A 21,633-nucleotide genomic window follows, 5' to 3' on the forward strand; every position below is an offset into this window, starting at 1 on the left:
GACGGAATATATGAAGCTCTGTGGTTATACTGAATAAGCAGCTACCTATGTTATGTCATCTATTAATGTAATAACTGCACTTTCACAATTGCTTTATTAACCTTCCTGCTTTCTCAAATTTGCTTGGAAATGCACGATTTTTCTTCTTTTTTTCAAAATTTTCTTGGGGGGGGTTATCCCCCCAAACCCCACGCTCGCTCGCTCGCTCGCTACGGTGCTGTATGAAAATCACTTTGCGCCCCACCACTTTCAAATGTCACCCACCGCCCCTGCTCAAGATTATGTTTGGTAAAAACAACAGCAAGCTCAAATCCCAACCTCTGCACACCAATGTGAGAAGTTGGCCTGATATATGATGTTCACTAGTTCTAGTGATCACCTTGTATCAGTCCAAACAACCCTTATGGTGATTGGTTGTAAGTCAACCTTATAGACCAGCTATCCTAATGGTAGCATGGACAAAGCAGTCTTAGGCTAAACTCTTTTGGCATGTGAAGCCAGCTGTTTTACCACATATAACCCCTTGAATACCAGATGAAAGGACACCACACAGGTGTTATGAAAGTAAACCGTATATTTATTAATAACAAACATCTCTGAACTCTTTATGAGATCAGAGGGCTAAGCACATGACAAGACTTAGGAAAAATACGTTTAAGTTGCACGAATTACAGTGGTGCTCTAGGGGCACGTCAAACTAAGTAAGTGGGTTGAGAAAGTCGATAGAAGGAATGGAGCTGTCCAGAGGCTGTAGGATCGCTGGGACTACACTATCCTAACTTTAGGTAAGTAATAGGAGGCCCACGGGACGCATGTGCAGAGTGTGAACTCACACGCGAGATGCGTAACAAAGTCAATGGACAGTACAGTTTACGAAAAAGGTAAGTACGGACAGTTCTGACTAGTTGGGACTAAAACGACTGTGAAACTGGACACTAGGAAAGTCAATCTACCTTTGAGCACCAAAATGCTCTCGTTACCTCACCCACGGGCTGCGGGTGCATAGGTGTGAAAGTGCGTTGTGTTTCTGCGTTGAAGTCAATGGAGCCTTGAAGAAAGATGCTGTAGGCGACCAGGAGGAAGCTGTCCGGAGTGATACCAGGGTGGATCAAGGAAGATGAAGACCTGAAAGCAGAGGGGACAATGTTCACAGTCACTAGCCAGTGACTGGAGTAGAACCAGGAAGGAACCAGATGCTGTCGTCGCGATCAGGTGAAGAGTGGACGCTTGACTCTGCAGCCACGTGGACCAGGAGGTGTCTTCGACGACCAGGATGGAGGCACGAGCTGTCCCACGCAGGCTCTCGCTGTCGGCGGTGTTGGTTCCGGATTCGGCGTCAACAGGCCTTGGCAAAGACAACCCACACGTTGAGTGGGAAAAGTGTCTGGTGCGGATCAGGAGGGTCCGGGGTGCTTCTCCTTTGCATGGAAGCAAGGGCCAGTCTAGAGCAACCAGACCAGCAGTGTGGATTTCAAGGATCGTCATCTAGGAGGCCACTAGCCAGCCGCAAGTACCAGACAACGCGTCGAGCAGCAATCAAGCAAAAGGGCCCCACATAGATCTCGTGGAGGCTGGAGGGCTGATCTTCTGTGCAGGAGCTGCTCGGGGCTGGGGCTTCTCAATCCCCAAAGCACTTCGTCGAGGATGCCTCTGAAGTCGTGCTCGAAGCAAAGTGCATTTTCTTGAAGATGGCCGGTCCCACATGTCTTGTCGCACCCACGGATCTCAGCTGTGCTGCAGATGTGAGTTGAGGTTGGAGAGGTCTGGAAGTCCGGGTCTCGTCGGGCTCTGAAGTCTGGATCCACCAGGGAAGACGACAAAGTGAACCGCTGGAATGCTTGATGGTGCCTGCTGCTGCAGAGTGGTCACTCCTTGGCCACAAGGGAGATTTCTTCAGTCTTCTGTGGAGCAGAACGTCGAAGTCCAGAGTTTCTTCTTGTAAAGTTTCAATTCAGGATAATCTAACTTGGAATGGGACCAGCTCCTACCTTTATCCTGCTAAAGGGGGCTGTACTATCACTAGGTCCCTCCTATGGGTGGGACCAGGAAGGGGGGTGGTTACACCCCCTATCCTTTGTCCGGTTTCGCGCCAGAGCTGGGGCAAGAGTGCCCCAGCAACTGGTTTGAATCGGTGTATGCACAGGGCACCTTGTGTGCCCCTTTGTCCAGGCCTCCCTCGCTGGAAGGACTCCCAGCAGCAGGAGGTCAGACTTGTCTGTGGTGACAGCATCCATTTTGTGATGCTGAGGCTCGAGTTAACTTTAACCGGGGTTCACGGTTACATACATGTCGTGTCCCTCTAAAAGGGCGGAATGCTACCCCTGTCGCCAGAATTGGCGAGGGGGTAGTATTGCAATTAGTATGACACCTTACTCGACATGTTTTAATAATGCTATGCCAAAGTTAGCAATAACCGCGAGCATTATAATGCACTTAAGAGTATATGGTATAGCGTTATCATGGAAACAGCTAAAGGACGTGGTTCCGAAAGCTGCAGACAGGCTCAGCTCATGTCAGAGCTCAATGTCACATAATTCCATAAGTCCATTTTAGGTTTAGATATAGGTATACTATATCTAAAGCAAAGGGTGATTACACCACCTTGCCCCAGCTGATTGATCAGCCAGTAGTGTCAGATGTGGATGGCCAGCCAGGGGTGGCATAATACATGCTGCAGCCCCTGGTAGGCCTTGGTTTCACTTGCTCCCTGGGTACCTATGGTACACTGTACAAGGACTTACAAGAGTGACCCAATACCAATTGGTAAATGCACCTAAAGTACATGGATGTCAATTTAGAGAGAGAACAGCTAGGCTGTGGGTCTGATTAGCAGGCCCACAGCCAGGGAAAGTCGTAAACCAGTGAAGCAAAAAGCAAAAATATGGGGTGACCATAGGATTGCAGACCCTACTCTCCTACAGTCAGTTAGTGGTTTTTTGTCACTAATTGGTTATTTCTAGTGATTTTTTTTTACTTCACTCGACGTCTGTATTACTAATAGTGCTAATTAAAATAAAAATCTGACTTTGAAAAAAAATTCCTGTCAGAATGCCGGACTTATTTAATAAGTGCCCTTCTTGTTGTAAAAAGATGGCAAAGTCAGACCCGCACTCGGTCTGTAGTGTGTGCCTACCATCTTCAGCGCATCTATTGTCTGCAGTTTTCCAAAAGAACCCTTCTGGAAATGGAGAAGATCAGACTGCATGCCATGCAGGAGAGAGGAAAGGAGTCAACAAGTAGCTGGAAAGGACGTCCCTACAAAGAGCCCTCCTCTAAGAAAAGGTTAGAGCATAAGGATAAGGGTGAAAAAGAAGACCCCTGTCAAAATTGCACTTGATGGACAGATCAACGTCGAAGATAACCTTATGCCACCTTCAGCATCGAAGTCGATGTTGAGGCCCCCTTTGCCGTCAAAGCGAACGACTTCAAGTACGAAGTCTAAACCCAGGCCTAAGTCGACACTACCTCGCAGATGGTCCAGATCCAGCACGCCTACTTCTATCAGATGCTCGACGTCGACATCTAATCTTCGACAGGAAAGATCGCTGTCGAGGGTATCTGTGCCAACATCAAGAACACCTCCGACGTCCATAACACCGTTGACGTCGAAACCGACACCAAAGAAACCGACGCCGGTAATTCAGTCGTTCGAAGTCATCGCCGACCGCGATCAAACCAAATCACCGCTGTCGAGACGACCACCGACGAGAAGGTCGACGTCGAGGAGGTCGACCTCGAGATTGGGACCAAGGTCACCACCGGTGTCAAAGAAAATGTCTCTTTCGTTGCGAAGGTCAAAGGAAAGTAGAAAGCCGTCCAGATCAATGCCGAGGAGGTCGACGTCGAGAAGGTCGACGTCAATACACCGATCTCCACCTGCCAAGAGACAGAGGTCAGAGGTCCAGGAGTATACTCATCAAAGTCATAAGCAACCCTCCCTCCTCCCCGGGCGAATTCCATGTCCATAAGAATGTATCTGTTACTCATATTATGAATACAATGTTTATACGCCGTCAAAAAGACCTGACCCAACTGTCACCTGTGGGGCATGATGGGAGCCTGGAGATCCTGGAGGTCTTAAAGGCACCGCCACAGTTTTTTTCTTAGTAATCTGTATGCAGCCTCTCTAGGCTAATCTGCCTCTATGACCTTGCCTTTTTCCTTTGAATATAAAGGCTATGTTCAAAAACAAGTTAAAGGTATTTTTTCTGTGTCATGAAAATTTTATTTTATATGTTTGTTTATGTATTTTCAAATGAATACATTTCAATGCAATATTGGCATATTTGAGCCTTGTATTATGATTTAGGCTGCATATTGATATATATATATATTCATATTATATATATACATATTGGTGAATATGCATAAAATGTTGGTATTGCTCCCGGGTTCCGCATGTGGGCGGGACTATTCAGGGCTTATGACTTTGATGAGTATACCCCTGAAAGAGAACTAGGATTACATGTAAGTAACTTATCCTTATTATCATTTTTTTTAGTAACCTCAAGCCAGGTTAGGGTGGATCACACTCATGTGACGTTGAAGGAGGAGGAGTGGTTGCTGTTGCATGAAGTGCGCATGATGGTTTGGCTGGCCGTCTTTAACCGGCCAAACAATCATGCACACTTTGCATGTTCTTCACCTGGCTGTAATGCACAGCCTGGGTGGAGAACATGCAAAGTCTGTCAGTCCCTGTCTGAGTGCTAAACTTCGGTGCTCAGAACAATCACGGGTCTGCTGTCATAGTGCTATCAGCGTCGTGGTTAGCTTAGGGGAGTCTGGGTACTGCAAGGAGCCAGCAGAACAAGAGACCGGCAACAAGCAGGTTAGTACTTTTTTTTTCTTTCTATCCCCCTGCTCCACCCCCGCCACTGTTACCTACAAGCCGCCACTGGAGCATTCTTTTTTGTTTTCATTATCAATCAGGCTTTGTTTGGGGGCTGGAAATAATCGTATCCACATTGCATCACAACCAAATTAATGACATTTACTGTTCTGCTCTGAAGGCAGCAGTGGCAAGGATATTCAGGGCTGTGCGTAGAACGGTACCTAATTTTTCTAGATAGAAACATTTAAGTATTAGACTCCAAATGTAAGATGAAATAGCGGTTTAAACTTTTTACGACAATGATTCAGTCACTTTGAAAACTTCCCCACAGCACAATTGTAACATGAATATCTCTTTGATATGCTTTATAACATTGTTAACATCTTAAACAAAAGTGTACCCATTACTTTTTAATGGTGATTTTTAAATTAAGCTAGAGTGTCTTAAAAGGTATGGGCTCATAAATATGTATTTTCTGTTTTAACTGATTCCAAGGCTTTCATTACATTTTAAGAAATTGCGTATTATGTTGAGACACACCTTTGAATTGAACTTCTTATAAATAAGGAGTTACTTTGTTGGTGGAGAACTACCTGACTCTAATCCATGTTTTGCAAATGACTGGCATTCAGTCTAAAATTTAACTGAACTAAATAATGCCTTCTGTTTTTACCATTTCATGCAGTTATTCTAATCGTGTCAAGTTGTTATATGTTATAGTAAGCAAAGGAAATTTATTTTGAATACATGGTCTGTTTGTGAATGATTGTTTATAAGCTAATTGTACTTAATATTTTCCGCATTTAACAAAAATTATTTTCTTAACTATTCTAAACCATCCATTGCTAGCTTATTATTGCTACTTTGGTACATTTCCACGCTTGGAAATCTTTGTTTACAAAAGGACGGCCTTTTTCAAGTATGGGTGAGCAAGTGATTAGACTTAAAGAGCCGAGCTCTGTCGAACTACCGGCGTATAATGCTTTGTCCAACTCACCTAGCAGTTTTTTGGGACGGTAGAAAACGTCAGTTGCACTTCTAGAATGGAATGGGTATAACATGGTACGTCTGTACCAGAATGTTGGCGGCAATCTGGACAGCAGTGTCCTCTTTTGATGCAGATTATATCTCAGGCGATCAACATTTCCAAATGCATTTGAATTTGTCCAGGTATTTGGTTATTTGTTTTCTTCTATGGAATGTTACAGTGTATCCTATTTAGTTAGTGTGCATGAAATGTAATTTTAAAATTAGTAAGTAACCAACAAAGTTGTGTTACTTTACAGTGCCAACTTATTTATGTACACTTATCAACTCCCATACGAAGGACTTGCTGATTATAAAGGTATTGTGATTTTGTTTCTATTTTACGATTAGAATATTCTGCTCATGACATTGTCGTGCTCTTTCGTAGGTTGCTAAAGCATCATTTCAGAGAAACAATGATCCTTTAGATGCAGCCCTTTTCTACCTTGCCATGAAGAAAAAAGCAGTAGTTTGGGGTCTTTTTAGGTAAGTCTTCATAATGAACTGCTCTAAATCCTGTTCATGATAAATATAGCTAAAAATGGAAGTGAACTTTCAATGAACAAAGTCCCTATTTATGGGACTTTCATACCTGAGTTGTTTGCATATATCTTCTGATGTCGAATCACAATACAAATGTTTCAGGCTAAATGTATTTATTTTGTATCTTGTTGATTAAGGTCCCAGCATGACGAAAAGATGACTCGGTTTTTTAGCCACAATTTCACAGAAGATAGGTGGCGCAAAGCAGCCTTGAAAAATGCATTTGCCCTAATGGGAAAGCAACGTTTTGATCAGTGCGCTGCATTTTTCTTATTGGCTGGATCCTTAAAAGATGCAATAGAGGTAAGTGTTTCTACAGTCACTTTTCTCTGGGAAGTTTGTGTCGATATCAAACTTTTTCTATATTCATCTTAGGAAATATTGTGGAAGTACATTGTTATTGTGTTTAAATGAATGATTATTTTCATATGTGATAACCTCACCTAGTCTGCATATTCAGTCTTTTAGGTATATCTCTGCTGTATTTGGAGGCATCTTAAAAGCATGATCCGTGATGATGGATCTAGATTAATGTCTCATCAAGCATCAGAGGATGGGTTCTTGAATTCATGTTTTGTGTCCATCCCATACTTCACTGTGGTTTAAAAACAACTAAATGCAGTATAACCCACAGGTTAGTTGTAGAGTTGGTGAGAGCGCGCAAAATATGACAGGTACTGGTATTTTTCTGTTTGCACTGGATGCAAACGTGTTAATCTCTTCGATAACGATGTGGTAGACCTGTTTAAAAAAATGAAAACTTTGTTTTGTAGTGGCTACTGCTGTTTGCAGATTTCTTAGATGAACTTCTGCACCAAGCAGCAGAATGGGCCTGGAAAATACTAAAGGCATTCCTAGTCACTGATGCTATGATGGTATCCTAAAAAGCCAAATTGCTGCCATGCAGTGTTTCCGCAAATGAAGTATGTACGTAAGGTATGCAGAGCATGAATGTTAGTGACTTTTTTATTCTGGATCTGGAGTCATGTTTATTTTTTCCTATCTAAAATTTATGTTTTTTGTGTTTATTTGTAACATTTCGGATTTGGGGACCAGTCTTCCCTAAATCATGGGGCTTTAAGCCCTGTGTAACTTGTTGACATCAATTGTTGGTCAGTGATACCCACAAAGAGTGTCCGTGGCATCTAGGTGAGTCATATCACCCAAAGTCTTATGAACTCTTTTGCTCATTGTGAGAAGTTGGCCTGATATGCAGTGCTCACTATTCTAGTGATCACTATGTATCAGTCCAAACAACCCTTATTGATGATTGGTTGTAAGTCAACCGTAGACCAGCTATCCTAGTAGCATGGACAAGAGCAGTCTTTAGGCTAAACTCTAGAGGGCGTGTTAAGCCAGCTGTTATACCATCACATATACCCCTTGAACACCAAGTGAAAGGACACCACACAAGTTGTTATGAAAATAAAGTATATTTATTTAGAACACAACAGCCCTGGACTCTTTATGAGGACAGGGCGCTAAGCACAATACAAAACTCTTATGAAACTACTGAAAGTCGCACAATTTACACAAATGCCCGAGGGGCACGAAAAACCATATACTCTAAAAGTGGAATGCGAAATTACTAGCAGGTAAGTACTACTCTAATAGGCTTTAGGATCGCTAGGACTGGGCTACTGAACCTTCAGATTACTAGCAGGAGGCCTAGGGAGATCGGGTGCAGAGTGTGCACTCTCACGCGGGATGCGGGACAAAGTCTATGGATGCTAGATTTCGTAAAGTTAGTGTTATCGGACGAATCCGACTAGGTAGAGCTGAAACGAAAAAGGATCTGGACCCTTGGATAGCTAGGCTATGCTGGAGCACCGAAATGTTGGAGGGGAGCAAGGGCCAGTCTGGAGCAACTAGACCAGCGATGGAAGTGTCGTGGTTCGTCGTCAGGAGGGCCACAAGCCAGCAGGCAAGTAGCCGGACAACGCGGTGAGCAGCAAAGAGCAGAAGGGCCCCACGCAGATCTGGAGGATGCTGGGGGGCTGGACTTCGGTGCTGGAGCTGCTCAGGGTTAGGGCTTCTCGAACCCCAAAGCACTCACTCGAGGATCCCTCGGCGGTCGTGCTGGATAAGCGTCGTGCAGTTCTGAAGATGGCCGGTCCCTCGTGGTCTCGTCACACCCACGAATCTCAGCTGAGCTGACGATGTAGGTAGAGGTCAGAGGTGCCAGGGAAGCCGGGTCGCGTCGTGCTGGTCGGTCGGATTCCTGAGGAAGGACGTGCAGCAAACCGCAGTGTTCTTAGTTGGTGCCCGCAGATGCAGGGTGACTACTCCTTAGTCACAAGGGAGAAATCTTAGGAAGAAGTCTTGAGTTCCTTTCGTAGAAAGTAGTTTCAGGATTCAAAGATGATCTAATTTGGAAGGGGGCCCGCTCCTATCTTTATACTAAGAAAAGGGGCTGGCACGCGACTAGGTCCTGCCCATGGGTGGGACCAGGAAGGGGGGTGGTTATACCCCTCTCCCATGCCGGACTTTCCCCAGCTCAGGGGCTGGTGTGCCCCTGGAACTGGTTCTAGCCGGCCTATGCATAGTGAGCACCGGGGTGCCACTTGCAGTCACCTTCCTATTCAGCCCTGCCTACCCAGGATACACAAAACCCTGTCTGGGATGGTGCTACCACCGCCCCTGACAGGAAACCCTTTGTCCAAGCTCTCCCCGCTGGAAGGACTCCCAGCAGCAGGAGGTCAGACTTGTGTCTGTGGTGGCAGCATCCATTTTGTGATGCTGAGGCTCGAGTTAACTTTAACCGGGGTTCACAGTTACATACATGTCGTGTCCCTCTAGAAGGGTGGAATGCTAACCCCGTCGCCAGAATTGGCGAGGGGTTAGTATTCCAATTCGTATGACACCTTACTCGACATGTTTTGATAAAGCGATACCAGAGTTGGCATATAACCGCGAGTATTATAATGCACTTAAGAGTATATGGTATGCGTTATCATGGAACAGCTATTAGGACTTGGTTCCGCAAGCTGCAAACGGGCTCAGCTCATGCCAGAGCCCCATCTCACATGATTCCAAGCACTCTACCTTCAGGATTGTCAAGGCCTGCCATAGGAGTGACTGATAGGAATCTATGTGTCCATTTTAGGGTTTGATATAGGTATACTATATCTACAGCAAAGGGTGATTACACCACCTTGCCCCAGCTGTCGTGCAGCCAGTTGTGTCAGATTTAGATGGCCAGCCAGGGGTTGCATAATACATGCTGCAGCCCCTGGTAGGCCCTGGGTACACCTATGCCCTGAGTTACAGGGTCTGATAAGGTGGCCCAGTACCAATTGGTAAATGCACCTAAGGTACACGTGTTAATTTAGTGAGAGAACAGCAAGGCTGTGGGTCTGATTAGCAGGCCCACAGCCAGACAAGTCGTAAACCAGTGAAGCAAAAAGCAAAAATCTGGGGTGATCATAGGATTGCAGACCCTACTCTCCTACACTCATCAATCCAAAGGCTATTCAGGAAAGAGCAGCCAGATTGAAGGTATACTCCATTAAAGGATGTTCTAAATCACCTGGTAGGTAAACAACTTACTCTCAGACACATTCTAGATCTAATTGTCTGAGTCTCTTCTCAGCTTGACACTACAAGAATTGTAAGAAGCAGTATAAAAAGCACAAGTGATCGACTTCCCATCATGGTTAGAAGAGGAAGAGGTGACAATAGTGGTCCACCTCTTCTTCTGAGTCTACTTCTTTGCCCGAGCCGATCATGTTCCTCAGAATCAACTCTTCAGTAAGGAATGGCTTTTAAGGACAGTGTCTTAGCGATTTTTGCTAAAGCCCCCATTGAAATCGTAAATTACTCCAGTATTGGAACTTTCATAGATTCACATGCCGGAATCATTCCCCATCTTCGAGACGGCAGTCTCCGGTACATAAAAAAGCAATGCTTAGTAGTAAAGCAAACTGAAAAGAGGCCTAGGCCCATTTCCCTTTTGCAACCCATAACCCTCGTTCTGTAAAAGAGACCAAACTTTTCCCTGAACCAATCAGAGTTCCTCACCCTCTAAAACACTCCTGAGAGAACCTTTTGCTCCTCAGATTTTCTACTGCACGTTGTGCTAGGGAGTCTCCTTTGAGCTCAGCTTAAACTCTTCAATCTGAAAGAAACAGGTTAATATTAGATTCCTTACCTTAGAATATCCCCAGGCATCAGTCTGGATCCGTAAATGTTTGCGTAGCAGTACCCCTGCGCGTCTGTATGCGTCATCTGCGACTCTGCGTCTGTCGTTGGTGCTGGGATGACGTCGCAGGAGTACTTAGACGCCGCCCTCGCGCGCTGACGTCAGTTCTTCTTTTTTCCGCACCAGCAAGCGCCGATCCGGAAAGAATGGTACCCTTTAGTCAACTTTTTTACTAAACTTTTTTCGATCTTGTTGATCTGTTTTTCGAGTCGAACGACTCCATCGGTGCCGGTAGGGATGGTCGGGTTCAAACCCTGTGCCTACCGCAACCGACAGATGTCGGTTAACGACCCCCAACGCCGGTGCCTGCATTGCCTGGGGCCCGACCACGATGACAAGTCGTGCCCCGACTGCCGGGCCTTGACCTCGAAGGCTAGACGGGAGTGGTCCCGTTAGCGCCTTAAGCTCCGGCAGTCAGTCCCGCGCTGCTCGAGGTCCCGGTCCGTAAGGAGGTCGAGGGGCCGGAGTCATCCCAGCTCGGCGAGTCAACACCACTCGTCGGGCTCCAATTCCTCAGGTAAGAGACACAAGAAGTCGAAGAGGCGATGTAGGAAGGTGGATACCTGACTATGGTTGCCCCCAACTTTTTGCCTGGTGTTTTGCTGGGTTTCCGACTTAGTTGGCCTGGGACCCTGCCAATCAGGACCCCAGGCCTACTGCTCTCTCTCTAAAATGGATTCCATGTACCTTAGGTACATTTCCAATTGGTACTGGGCCACCTTATCAGACCCTGTAACTCAGGGCATAGGTGTACCCAGGGCCTACCAGGGGCTGAAGCATGTATTATGCCACCCCTGGATGGCCATATAAATCTGACACAACTGGCTGCACGACAGCTGGGGCAAGGTGGTGTAATCACCCTTTGCTTTAGATATAGTATACCTATATCTAACCCTAAAAATGGACACACAGATTCCTATCAGTCACTCCTATGGCAGGCCTTGACAATCCTGAAGGCAGAGTGCTTGGGATCGTGTGATATGGTGCTCTGGCATGAGCTGAGCCCGTTTGCCGCTTGCGGAACCAAGTCCTAATAGCTGTTCCATGATAATGCATACCATATACTCTTAAGTGCATTATAATCCTCGAGGTTAAATGCTATCTTTGGTATTGATTTATCAAAACATGTCGAGTAAGGTGTCATACGAATTGGAATACTAACCCCTCGCCAATTCTGGCGACGGGGTTAGCATTCCACCCTTCTAGAGGGACACGACATGTATGTAACTGTGAACCCCGGTTAAAGTTAACTCAAGCCTCCGCTCCACAAAATGGATGCTGCCACCACAGACACGAGTCTGACCTCCTGCTGCTGGGAGTCCTTCCAGCGAGGAGAGCTTGGACAAAGGGTTTCCTGTCAGGGGCGGTGCTAGCACCATCCCAGACAGGGTTTTGTGTATCCTGGGTAGGCAGGGCTTTACAGGAAGGTGACTGCAAGTGGCACCCCGGTGCTCACTACGCATCTGCCGGCTAGAACCAGTTCCAGGGGCACACCAGCCCCTGGCCTGGGGAAAGTCTGGCATGGGAGAGGGGTGTAACCACCCCCCTTCCTGGTCCCACCCCTAGGGCAGGACCTAGTCGCGTACCCAACCCTTTCTTTAGGATAAAGGCAGGAGCGGGGACCCTTCCAAATTAGATCATCTTTGAATCAAGAAACTACTTTCTACGAAAGGAACTCTCGACTTCTTCTCAAGATTTCTCCCTTGTGGCTAAGGAGTAGTCACCCTGCATCCGCAGGCACCATCTAAGAACTCTGCGGTTTGCTGCACGTCCTTCCTCAGGAATCCGACCGACCAGCACGACGAGACCCGGCTTCCCTGGCACCTCTGACCTCTACCTACCTCTACAGCTAAGCTGAGAACCGTAGGTGCGACGAGACCTCGAGGGACCGGCCATCATCAGAACTGCACGACTTCTATCCAGCACGACCGCCGAGGGATCCTCTGGTGAGTGCTTTGGGGTCCGAGAAGCCCCGACCCTGAGCAGCTCCAGCACCGAAGTCCAGCCTCCCAGCATCTCCACGATCTGCGTGGGGCCCTTCTGCTTTTTGCTGCTCACCGCGTTGTTTGGCTACTAGCCCGCTGGCTTGTGGCCTTCTTAACGACGCCCGACGACATCACTGCTGCTGGTCTGGTTGCTCCAGACTGGCCCTTGCTCCCTTCCAGAAGAGGAGCACCCCAGACCCTCCTGGTCCACCCCAGACGCCATTTTAGGTCCACCGGGTGGGCTTGAATTTGCCAAGACTCGTTGCCCCAATCCTGGGTCCAGCGACGTCGACAGCATCATCCATCGTGGGACGTCTCGCACCTCCATCCTGGTCGCCGACAACGCCTCCTGGTCCGTGAGACTGCAGAGCCCAGGGTCGCCCATTCACCTAGTCGAGGTGACTTCCATCTGGTGCCCTCCTGGTGCCACCTGACTACTGGCTAGTAGTCACGAACTTGGTCCCCTCTGCTTTCAGGTGTCATCCATCTTCGATCCAGGCTTGGATCACTCGAACAATCTTCACTGGTCGCCTGCCAGCAACTTCTTTCTTCAGGCTCCTGGTTCGTCTACGAGGATTCCCGACGTCTTTTGAGACCTATGCAGCTGCAGCCCCTGGGTTAGGTAACTTCGGCATTTCGGTGCCCCAGCATAGCCTCACTATCCAAGGATCAGGATCCACTGTCGTTTTCGATCTACCTTATGGGGTTCGCCCGAGAACACTAACTTTGTCTTTACTAGCTCACATAGACTTTGTCCCGCATCCCGCGTGAGAGTGCACACTCTGCACCCAAGTCCCCTAGGTCTCCTACTAGTAATCTGAAGGTTCAGTAACGTAGTCCTAGCGATTCCAAAGCCTGTTAGTACAGTACTTACCTGCTAGTAATTTCGCATTCCACTTCCAGAGTATATGGTTTTTCGTGCCCCTTGGGCATTTGTGTAAATTGTGCAACTTAAAGTATTTTCGTAAGAGTTTTGTTGTGTGCTTAGTACCCTGTCCTCATAAAGAGTACAGGGCTGTTGTGATCTAAATAAATACACTGTTTATTTTCATAACACTTGTGTGGTGTCCTTTCACTTGGTGTTCAAGGGGTATATGTGATGGTATAACAGCTGGCTTAACACGCCCTCTAGAGTTTAGCCCGAAGACTGCTCGTATCCACGCTACTAGGATAGCTGGTCTATAAGGTTGACTTACAACAAATCACCATAAGGGTTGTTTGGACTGATACAAAGTGCTCACTAGAATAGTGATCATTATATATCAGGCCAACTTCTCACAGGCGACACCGCCCTTCTGACTCCCCCCGACGCTCACGCGACGCAGCCGGGGGTTCGGGCGACACCGCCCATGCGGCTCTGTGGCCTGTCCCGTACCCGCCGGTCCCTGGGCAGAACGCGAAGCCGGAGGAGATCGATGACTTCCTCATGGCCATGAGGTCGCTCACTCCTCCGTCAGGTTCTACGGCGCCTTCGGGCCCCGCGGTCCTGGCTGGGAGCCCAAGCGGATCGGGTGCTTCGGCTCCGGCGCTGTCGGCAACTTCGGTCCCGACGCCGCAGGGCCCCACTGGATCTGGTTCCGGATCCCGGTCGCCGCTGGTCGACCTTAAGACTCCGCGGGCGTCGACCCCTAGGGTATCGCCCCCGAAGCTGTCCCCGGACGACATCGTCCCCGATCCCCCCTCGATCCGGTTCCGACGTCGGAGCGGCGCCGCTCGACGCCGCATTCAACATCGAGAGAAGAACATTTCTTCTATGATCCGGCCCCATCATTCGAACCTGAGTAGCAGGAGATGGGAGACAAGGCGGATTGGGGGGGGTCTGAGGACCCTCTGGCACGGGAGTGCCAGTCTTTTCAGGACTGGGCAGGTGAGCTAGGGGAGGCCAGTGGTTTGGACACTTCACCCGACAGCGGATTTGTCTCCCCTCCTACCGTGGCTACGGAGGAGGGGGCTGCCTATAGTGTGGTGTGGACGTGGGCGGCAAAGGCCTTGGCTCTTGAGCTCCCTGTCGCGGCCGTGAGGACTACCCTCCTCACTGAGGTCCTTAAACCGCAGGCAAGCTCTTCGGAGCCTCTGCTGCCATTTAATGAGGCCTTGACTGACGTTCTTTTGGGCACGTCAGTCCCACTACAGGTCCCCCTGTAGATAGGGACATGGCCAGATGCCACCGCCTGGCACCGGGTGACCCTTGCTTCCTGTCCACCCACCCCACCCCTGAGAGCCTGGTCATCTAGGCCTCTAACTCCCAGACCGCATTCCCAACAGCCCCGCCTGATCGGGAATCCAAAAGGTACGAACAGTATGGTAAAAAGATGTACTCCTCACTGGGTTTGAGGTTGCGGTCAGTTAACACCGCGTGCCTTTTGGGCCGTTACACCCACTCTCTGTGGGACACGGTTGCGGACGTGCTGCCACAATGTCTGGAGGAGGCACGGACTAAAGCCCTTGCGGAGGGTCGAGATGCTGCACGGTATTCCATCCGATCTGGGCTGGATACAACGGACTCGCTAGGCAGGACGATTGCAACGACGCTGGCGGTTCACCGCCACGCCTGGCTGGGGTCCGCCAACTTTTCGGCTGATGTCCAGTACACCCTTATGGACATGCCGTTTCATGGCCGTCGCCTTTTTGGCGACAATGCAGACAGTGCGCTTGAGCGCTTTAAGGACTCAAGGGCTCCGGCCAAGTCCTTGGGCCTGTCGGCCCGCGCCAGCAGCCTTTCACTCCTTTCATGGCCAAGGAAGGGGTGCCCCCACACGTCCTGCCAGCCACGGGCCGCAGACTTACATCCAGCGCAGTGGCGGATGTGGAAACCGCCGTGCCGTGCCCGTGGACAACTGTAATCCCAGTCCACATCCAGCCCCGCAGCATCCGCCTCAAAGCCCTCCTAGTACGAACTTTCATGCCCATTTGACGCCAGTGGGGGTGCAGGGTTCGCCATCACCTCCTCCACTGGTGCACCATCACATCGGACAGATGGGTGCTCAAATGGTTTGAAGGGGTTACTCCCTCCCCTTCGAGGCGACCCCACCTGCCATGCTACCCCAGTACCAACACGTGTCGGGGGATCACTTGCCACTTCTGCAAGGGGTAGTATCGGCCCTCTTGGCCAAGGGGGCCATCGAGCGCGTTCCTGGGCCAGAAGTAGGGTGTGGTTATTACTTCCACTACTTTCTGGTTCCCAAGAAGGGCAAAGGGGGCCTATGCCCTATCTTGGACCTGCGGAACATCAACGGCTTTCTCCAGAAGGAGAAGTTCACAATGCTGACTCTGGCTCAGGTCTTAGCTGCCCTGGACCCAGGAGACTGGATGGTAGCGTTGGACTTGCAGGACGCCTATTTTCACATCTCCGTCCTGCCAGCCCACGGGCGTTACCTGTGGATCACAGTAGGCCACGAGCACTTTTAGTTTACTGCGCTCCCTTTCGGCCTTACCAACGCCCCACGGGTGTTCACGAAAGTGATGGCGGTGGTCGCAGCTCATGTGCGCAGGTTAGGGTTTCAGTCTTCCCTACCTCGACGACTGGTTGTTGAAGGCGGACTCGCCCCACCAGTCGTCCGCCACCTCCAGACTACGGACAGCCTCCTGCACCTGCTGGGGTTCTCCATCAATGTGCCGAAGTCACACCTGTGTCCCTCTCAGAAGCTCCTCTTCATCGGAGCGGTTCTAGACTCGGCGCAGTTTTGGGTTTATCCTCCCGAACAGCGGGTTCGGGATATTCAGGCTCTGATTCCGATCTTTCAGCCTTTATCCCGAGTCTCGGTCAGGTTGACGCTGCGGCTTCAGGGGCTGATGGCCTCCTGCATCCTTCTGGTGCATCACACCAGGTGGCGGATGCAGGCTCTGCAGTGGGACCTGAAGTTTCAGAGGACACTGCAAGACAGTTGCAGTGGTGGCTCACGGACCGCGATTGGGTCAGCGGCAGATTCCTCTCCCTACCCCAATCGGAGCACGTAGTTGTGACCGATGCGTCCCTCCTGGGCTGGACGGGCCAAATGGGATAGGCGGAGATCAGAGGCCTCTGGTCTCCGGCGGAGTCCCGGCTCCACATCAACCTTCTGGAGCTGCGGGCGATCCGGCTTGCCCTGAAAGCATTCCTCCCCCCTGTCCGAGGGAGTGTAGTGCAGGTGTTCACGGACAACACCAGTACCATGTGGTACTCCAACAAACAGGGCTGGGTGGGGTCTTGGACCCTATGCCTGGAGGCACTGCGCCTCTGGCAATGGCTGGAACATCCGGGCGTGGATTTCCAAGGCGGCACTCGCTCGGAGACTCTTTTCGTCGCCAGTGGAGTTGCGGTCTATTGTACGCCTTTCTGCCTATACCACTTCTGCCCAGAGTGTTGAAGAAGATCTGGCGCGACCCGGCCCGGGTTATCCTTGTGGCTCCGGACTGGGCACGAAGATACTGGTATCCCGAGCTACTCAGCATGTCAGTCGATCCCCCGATTCGTCTACCTCTTCGGGAGGACCTTCTGTCGCAGCAGCAGGGGACGGTCCTCCACCCGAACCTGTCCATTCTCCACCTTCATGCGTGGAGATTGAGCGCCGACAGTTGAGGCCATTTGACTTGCCTCCTGAAGTCTGCGATGTAATTCTGGCAGTCAGGCGTCCCTCCATAAAATCGGTTTATGCCTGCGGGTGGAACAAATTTGTGGCATGGTGCACAGCAAAGGCTGTGGATCCACTCTCTACCCACCTCTCTGAGGTACTCCTCTTTCTTCTTTCTCTTGCCCAGCAGGGCTCTGCTCTGGGCACTATTAAGGGCTACCTCTCTGCCATTTCCGCCTTCTTGAGGCTTCCTGATCAGCCCTCTTTGTTCAAGTCCCCGGTTGTAAATAGGTTCTTGAAGGGCATCACTCATATGTTATGTTATGTTATGTTATATGCTGTTTTGTAACGCGCACAACTACTAACCGGAGTATCCTGGCGCGGTATACCGATGGGGAACCCGTCCTCGCTTTCCCTGTAGGATGGTCCCTACTGGGAGTCCCCAAGGTGGAGCCAGGCATCCCCGGCGTTGATGGGGCGGTTGTGGAGATTAGGCAAGCTAATGCCCAGAGTTGCCGAGTGGGACCCCTGGTTAGAGTAGGCACTGAGGTGAGAATTATCGAGTCCGCTGACCCTGGTCCACGACCCTGCCGCGTCGGAAATTGAACCCTGGTCCCGGGCCGACTCCTGCTTCCGAGTCTGCCGCCTCTAACCAGTGAGCCACACTACTCCATATGTTCCCCCCTGTTCCTTTCGTGATGCCGCAGTGGGACTTGAACCTGGTTCTGACTTATCTGATGTGCGCTCCCTACGAACCACCTCATAACTTTCCTTTTCATCTTCTTACTCTGAAGACTGCATTCCTGGTTGCCATAACCCCTGCCAGGAGAGTGAGTGAGCTTCAGGCCCTTTCTTCACAACCCCCTTTACTTTCTGTCCATCCGGACAAAGTTATGTTGCGGACGCGACCCTCTTTCCTGCCCAAGGTAGTCACAGCCTTCCACATCGGGCAGTCCATCACCTTGCCTACCTTCTTTCCGCCTCCGCATCCCTCGAAGGAGGAAGAGAGGCTCCACCGCCTGGACCCAAAACGTGCGCTCTCATACTATCTGGATCGCACACGCTAGTTCCGGGTGGATGACCAACTCTTTGTTGGTTACGTGGGCGCTAAGAAAGGTCGGGCGTTTCACAAACGAACCATTCTCGAATGGTCGTCTTGTGCATCAAGGCTTGTTATTCTCTTTCTAAAAAAGAGCCTCCTGTGGGGCTGCACGCACATTCCACTTGGACCACGGCGCCTACTACTTCCCTGGGTCGGGGATTCCCTTTGCAGGACATCTGTCAGGCAGCTACGCGGGCCTCGCTGCACACGTTTGCTAGGCACTACTGCCTGGACAGCCAAGTCTGGAGAGATGGCTTTTTCGGCCGTTCCGTTCTCCAGGACTTTCTGGTGTGGTTATTGGTTCGCAAACCCACCACCGGGGTTGGTATTGCTGGGGTATGTATTCCAAGGTAAGGAATCTAATACTAACCTGTTTCTTTCAGATGCACATGTTACTTACCTTCGGTAACGATATATCTGTAAGAAACAGAGGTTAGTATTAGATTCCTTACCGCCCAACCCATCCTACCCGTTCTGCGAACCGATATCCAGTGTTAAGGTCATCCCTTCTCAGGGCCCTAGTTTCATGGCACCAGTGTTGGTTTCTATCATGGCTCTGCGTTTCTGGCGCGTAAAAGCTGTGTATAAGAACTGACGTCCGCTCCAGAGGGCGGCGTCTAAGTACTCCGGCGACGTCATCCCGGCGCTGCTGACGACGGACGCGGAGCCGCAGACGACACCTACCGACTCGCAGGGGTACTGCTACGCAAAAATTTACGGATCCAGACTGACGCCTGGGGATATTTTAAGGTAAGGAATCTAATACTAACTTCTGTAACTTACAGATATATCGTTATCGAAGGTCAGTAACTTGTGCTTTAGAGCTTGTGCCACCTGCTCTAAGAAAAGGCTCTATACAGACGACCCTCATAAAGACTGCATCTACTGTCTTTATCTAGACCATCAGGCAAAGGATTACAAGGTTTGTCGTACCTTTTCCAATAAAACTTTGAGGGATCGTGAGGGAAGGCTTCTACTCTGGCTTCCAAAGGTGAAAGCTAGGAAGGAGATCATATCTAGTGACAGTGCGGAGGAGTCTTCTTTTCCAGGAGATCTCCGGAAAGGAGCAGATCTCCTCGGGCTCATACATCAGATGAAAGGGCTGAGATGGCCCTTAAAAAGACCACCCCAGGATCTTCAGGGCGCAGTCCCTCAAAATCTCCTTCAGGCAAAGAGAAGGAGAAGAAGGGTCATGCTTCGGGGGTAAAACATACCAAGAAAAGTAGTTCAGAGCCTTCAAATTCTTCCCCTAAGGTCAAGATTACTGTCAAGAAGCTATCCTCCACACCTTTTGAGGAAAAAGTGGAGAAATATGCATCGTCGACCGGAGTCTTGACGAGGAAAATAATGTCGTCGCGAAGAAACCTGAGGGAAAAGCTACCTCGAAAGCTTTATCGCCATCGACAGTACCACCGTCGACGACAGTGTCGACACCAGAACCGACTACGATGGCTACAACCAGGATCGTCGACGACGCCAGTGACCATGGGATCGTTGACGGCAACGATGACGAAAATAACGGCAACATCGACAATAGCGTCGACGACGATGATAATGTCGACTGTTTCGATGGCGATCTCTTCGACGGGCTCGTCGATGAGGGAAAAACCCCCAGAAAAGAGGGATTTTGCCTGGAAGACGACAATTACACCAGAACTTACCTCTCCGAGTAAGGTGACCTGGTACCATCTCACCTTCTGCAGGAAGAAGATTCGGAAGGGGACGAAGATGATGGCGGTCCTTTTGGTTATGCTTGTAGTTTTTTTCAGTTGAAGGTGAAGGACCAAGAGGAGGATTCACAGGATGAATGTAAATTTCAATATCGTCCCCAGCAACAATACTGCCAGGAGCATCAAGAGGAGATGATGAGAGTGCCATCTTCTTTGTTGAAAGATCTACAGTCTATTTTAGAGGATTATAGGAGGAGATATCCTGTACCTCAAGCCTCAAAGGAAATTCCAGAGGCTACGCCTCAACCATGCTCTGTACTAAGTACACCAGCGCGTAGGCGGGAGATCTTACCGGAGCCCCTTCCTAGATCTCCACTACCAAGATCTGAACTTGATCCAGGGACCACAAAGGATGACCAGGAAGAAGGAGAGATAACAGAGACTGGGAAAATTATATCATTCCGTCACCACCTTCTCCTTCAGCGAAGCCTGTTGACTTTTCACAGGAGGACATCAGTGGTTTTCATAACCTAATGGAGAGAGACACAAAAAGATTTGCACTTACCATGGCAGAGGATAAGGCTGAATGTTTCTTGTATGACTTCAAGGAACCCTATCGTAGGACAGTTCGATCCTTACCGATTGTAAGTCATCTTTGGGAGGAAGGCCTGAAGGTCATGGAAACACCAGCTACAGTGACTCCGGTGATTGCCAGACTGGACAATAAATATAAAGCATGTGGCATGTATGTCGGTTCACCTCGATAAATCTAAAGAGGAAATCGAGAAATTAAAGAGAATTGATACTGTAATGGCAGAAAAAATGGAAGTTCTTGAAAATAATGCAAGACGCAGCAATATCCGTATACTAAATGTGCCTGATGGTAGCGAGGGATCTGAAATTAAACGCTACATTATTACACTTCTGAGAAGTTCTTTAAAATTGGAACAATCAGATGAGGTTTTAGCAACCAACATGCAACGAATCTACACAGAGCCATTCAGGCGGAATCCGCAACGTACAAAGCCAAGAAAGTTCCTTGTGAATTTTCACACATACTCACTAAAAGAACATATCCTCAACCTAGCTCTTAAACAAAAATCTCTAGCAGGAGTAGGCTTCACCTTCCAAATACGATCTGAACTATCGGGGGCTACCCTCGAGAAACAATGGGAGCTAGGTAGGAGAATGGAGGCTTTCAGGAAGCTTGGCGCATCGGTCCAAATGGGGTTTCCTGCCGCCCTGAAAATAATGCTTAATAACAAAATGTTTAACATTCGCTCAGTACAGGCGGCTGATGATCTATTGATGTCCTTTGGGGGTGCCAAGGAAGGTCCTGCCTTTGGCTCTGGCTCAGGTTCTGGTTGAGTGGTGTTTATTGAGGTGGATCCCTGGCTTTTAAGATTTTGGGATTCTACGGCTGCATAATTTCTCTATGGCTCTCTTTCCTTCTTTCTCAAATCACCCCCCCCCCCCTATTAAGTGTGACATAGGGCGACGTAGAGTGAAAGTAAAAATTAAATGTAAAGGAACCAGTGGATCTGATCTGCAGATGGGGAAATATTCCCGATTCTTGCTTTCTAATACCATTTGGTTCTTGCTCAAACAAGCAGATCAAAGTAGGGGATGGATAGGAAAACACAAACAAAAGAAGTAAGGGGGGGTAGGAAAAAGGAAAAAAAAGAAGTGCTAATAAAAATAAAGGAAAAAAAATAATAGAATAAG

The 21,633-nt window shown here is 49.1% G+C and overlaps 1 protein-coding gene across 2 annotated transcripts in view; it reads left to right on the forward strand.

Annotated features, from left to right (window-relative positions):
• Window positions 1-21,633, forward strand: part of DMXL2 (Dmx like 2) — a 2,078,996-nt gene that overhangs the window by 887,096 nt on the left and 1,170,267 nt on the right. For both annotated transcript variants that reach the window (XM_086958287.1, XM_086958289.1), the window contains exons 21-22: window positions 6,246-6,343; window positions 6,538-6,703. In XM_086958287.1, coding sequence (XP_086814413.1) covers window positions 6,246-6,343; window positions 6,538-6,703 — 264 coding nt within the window. The remainder of the gene's footprint in view (window positions 1-6,245; window positions 6,344-6,537; window positions 6,704-21,633) is intronic.

This window comes from Lissotriton vulgaris, chromosome 2_1 (genome assembly GCF_964263255.1).
Source record: "Lissotriton vulgaris chromosome 2_1, aLisVul1.2, whole genome shotgun sequence".
Classification (NCBI taxonomy): Eukaryota; Metazoa; Chordata; class Amphibia; order Caudata; family Salamandridae; genus Lissotriton; species Lissotriton vulgaris.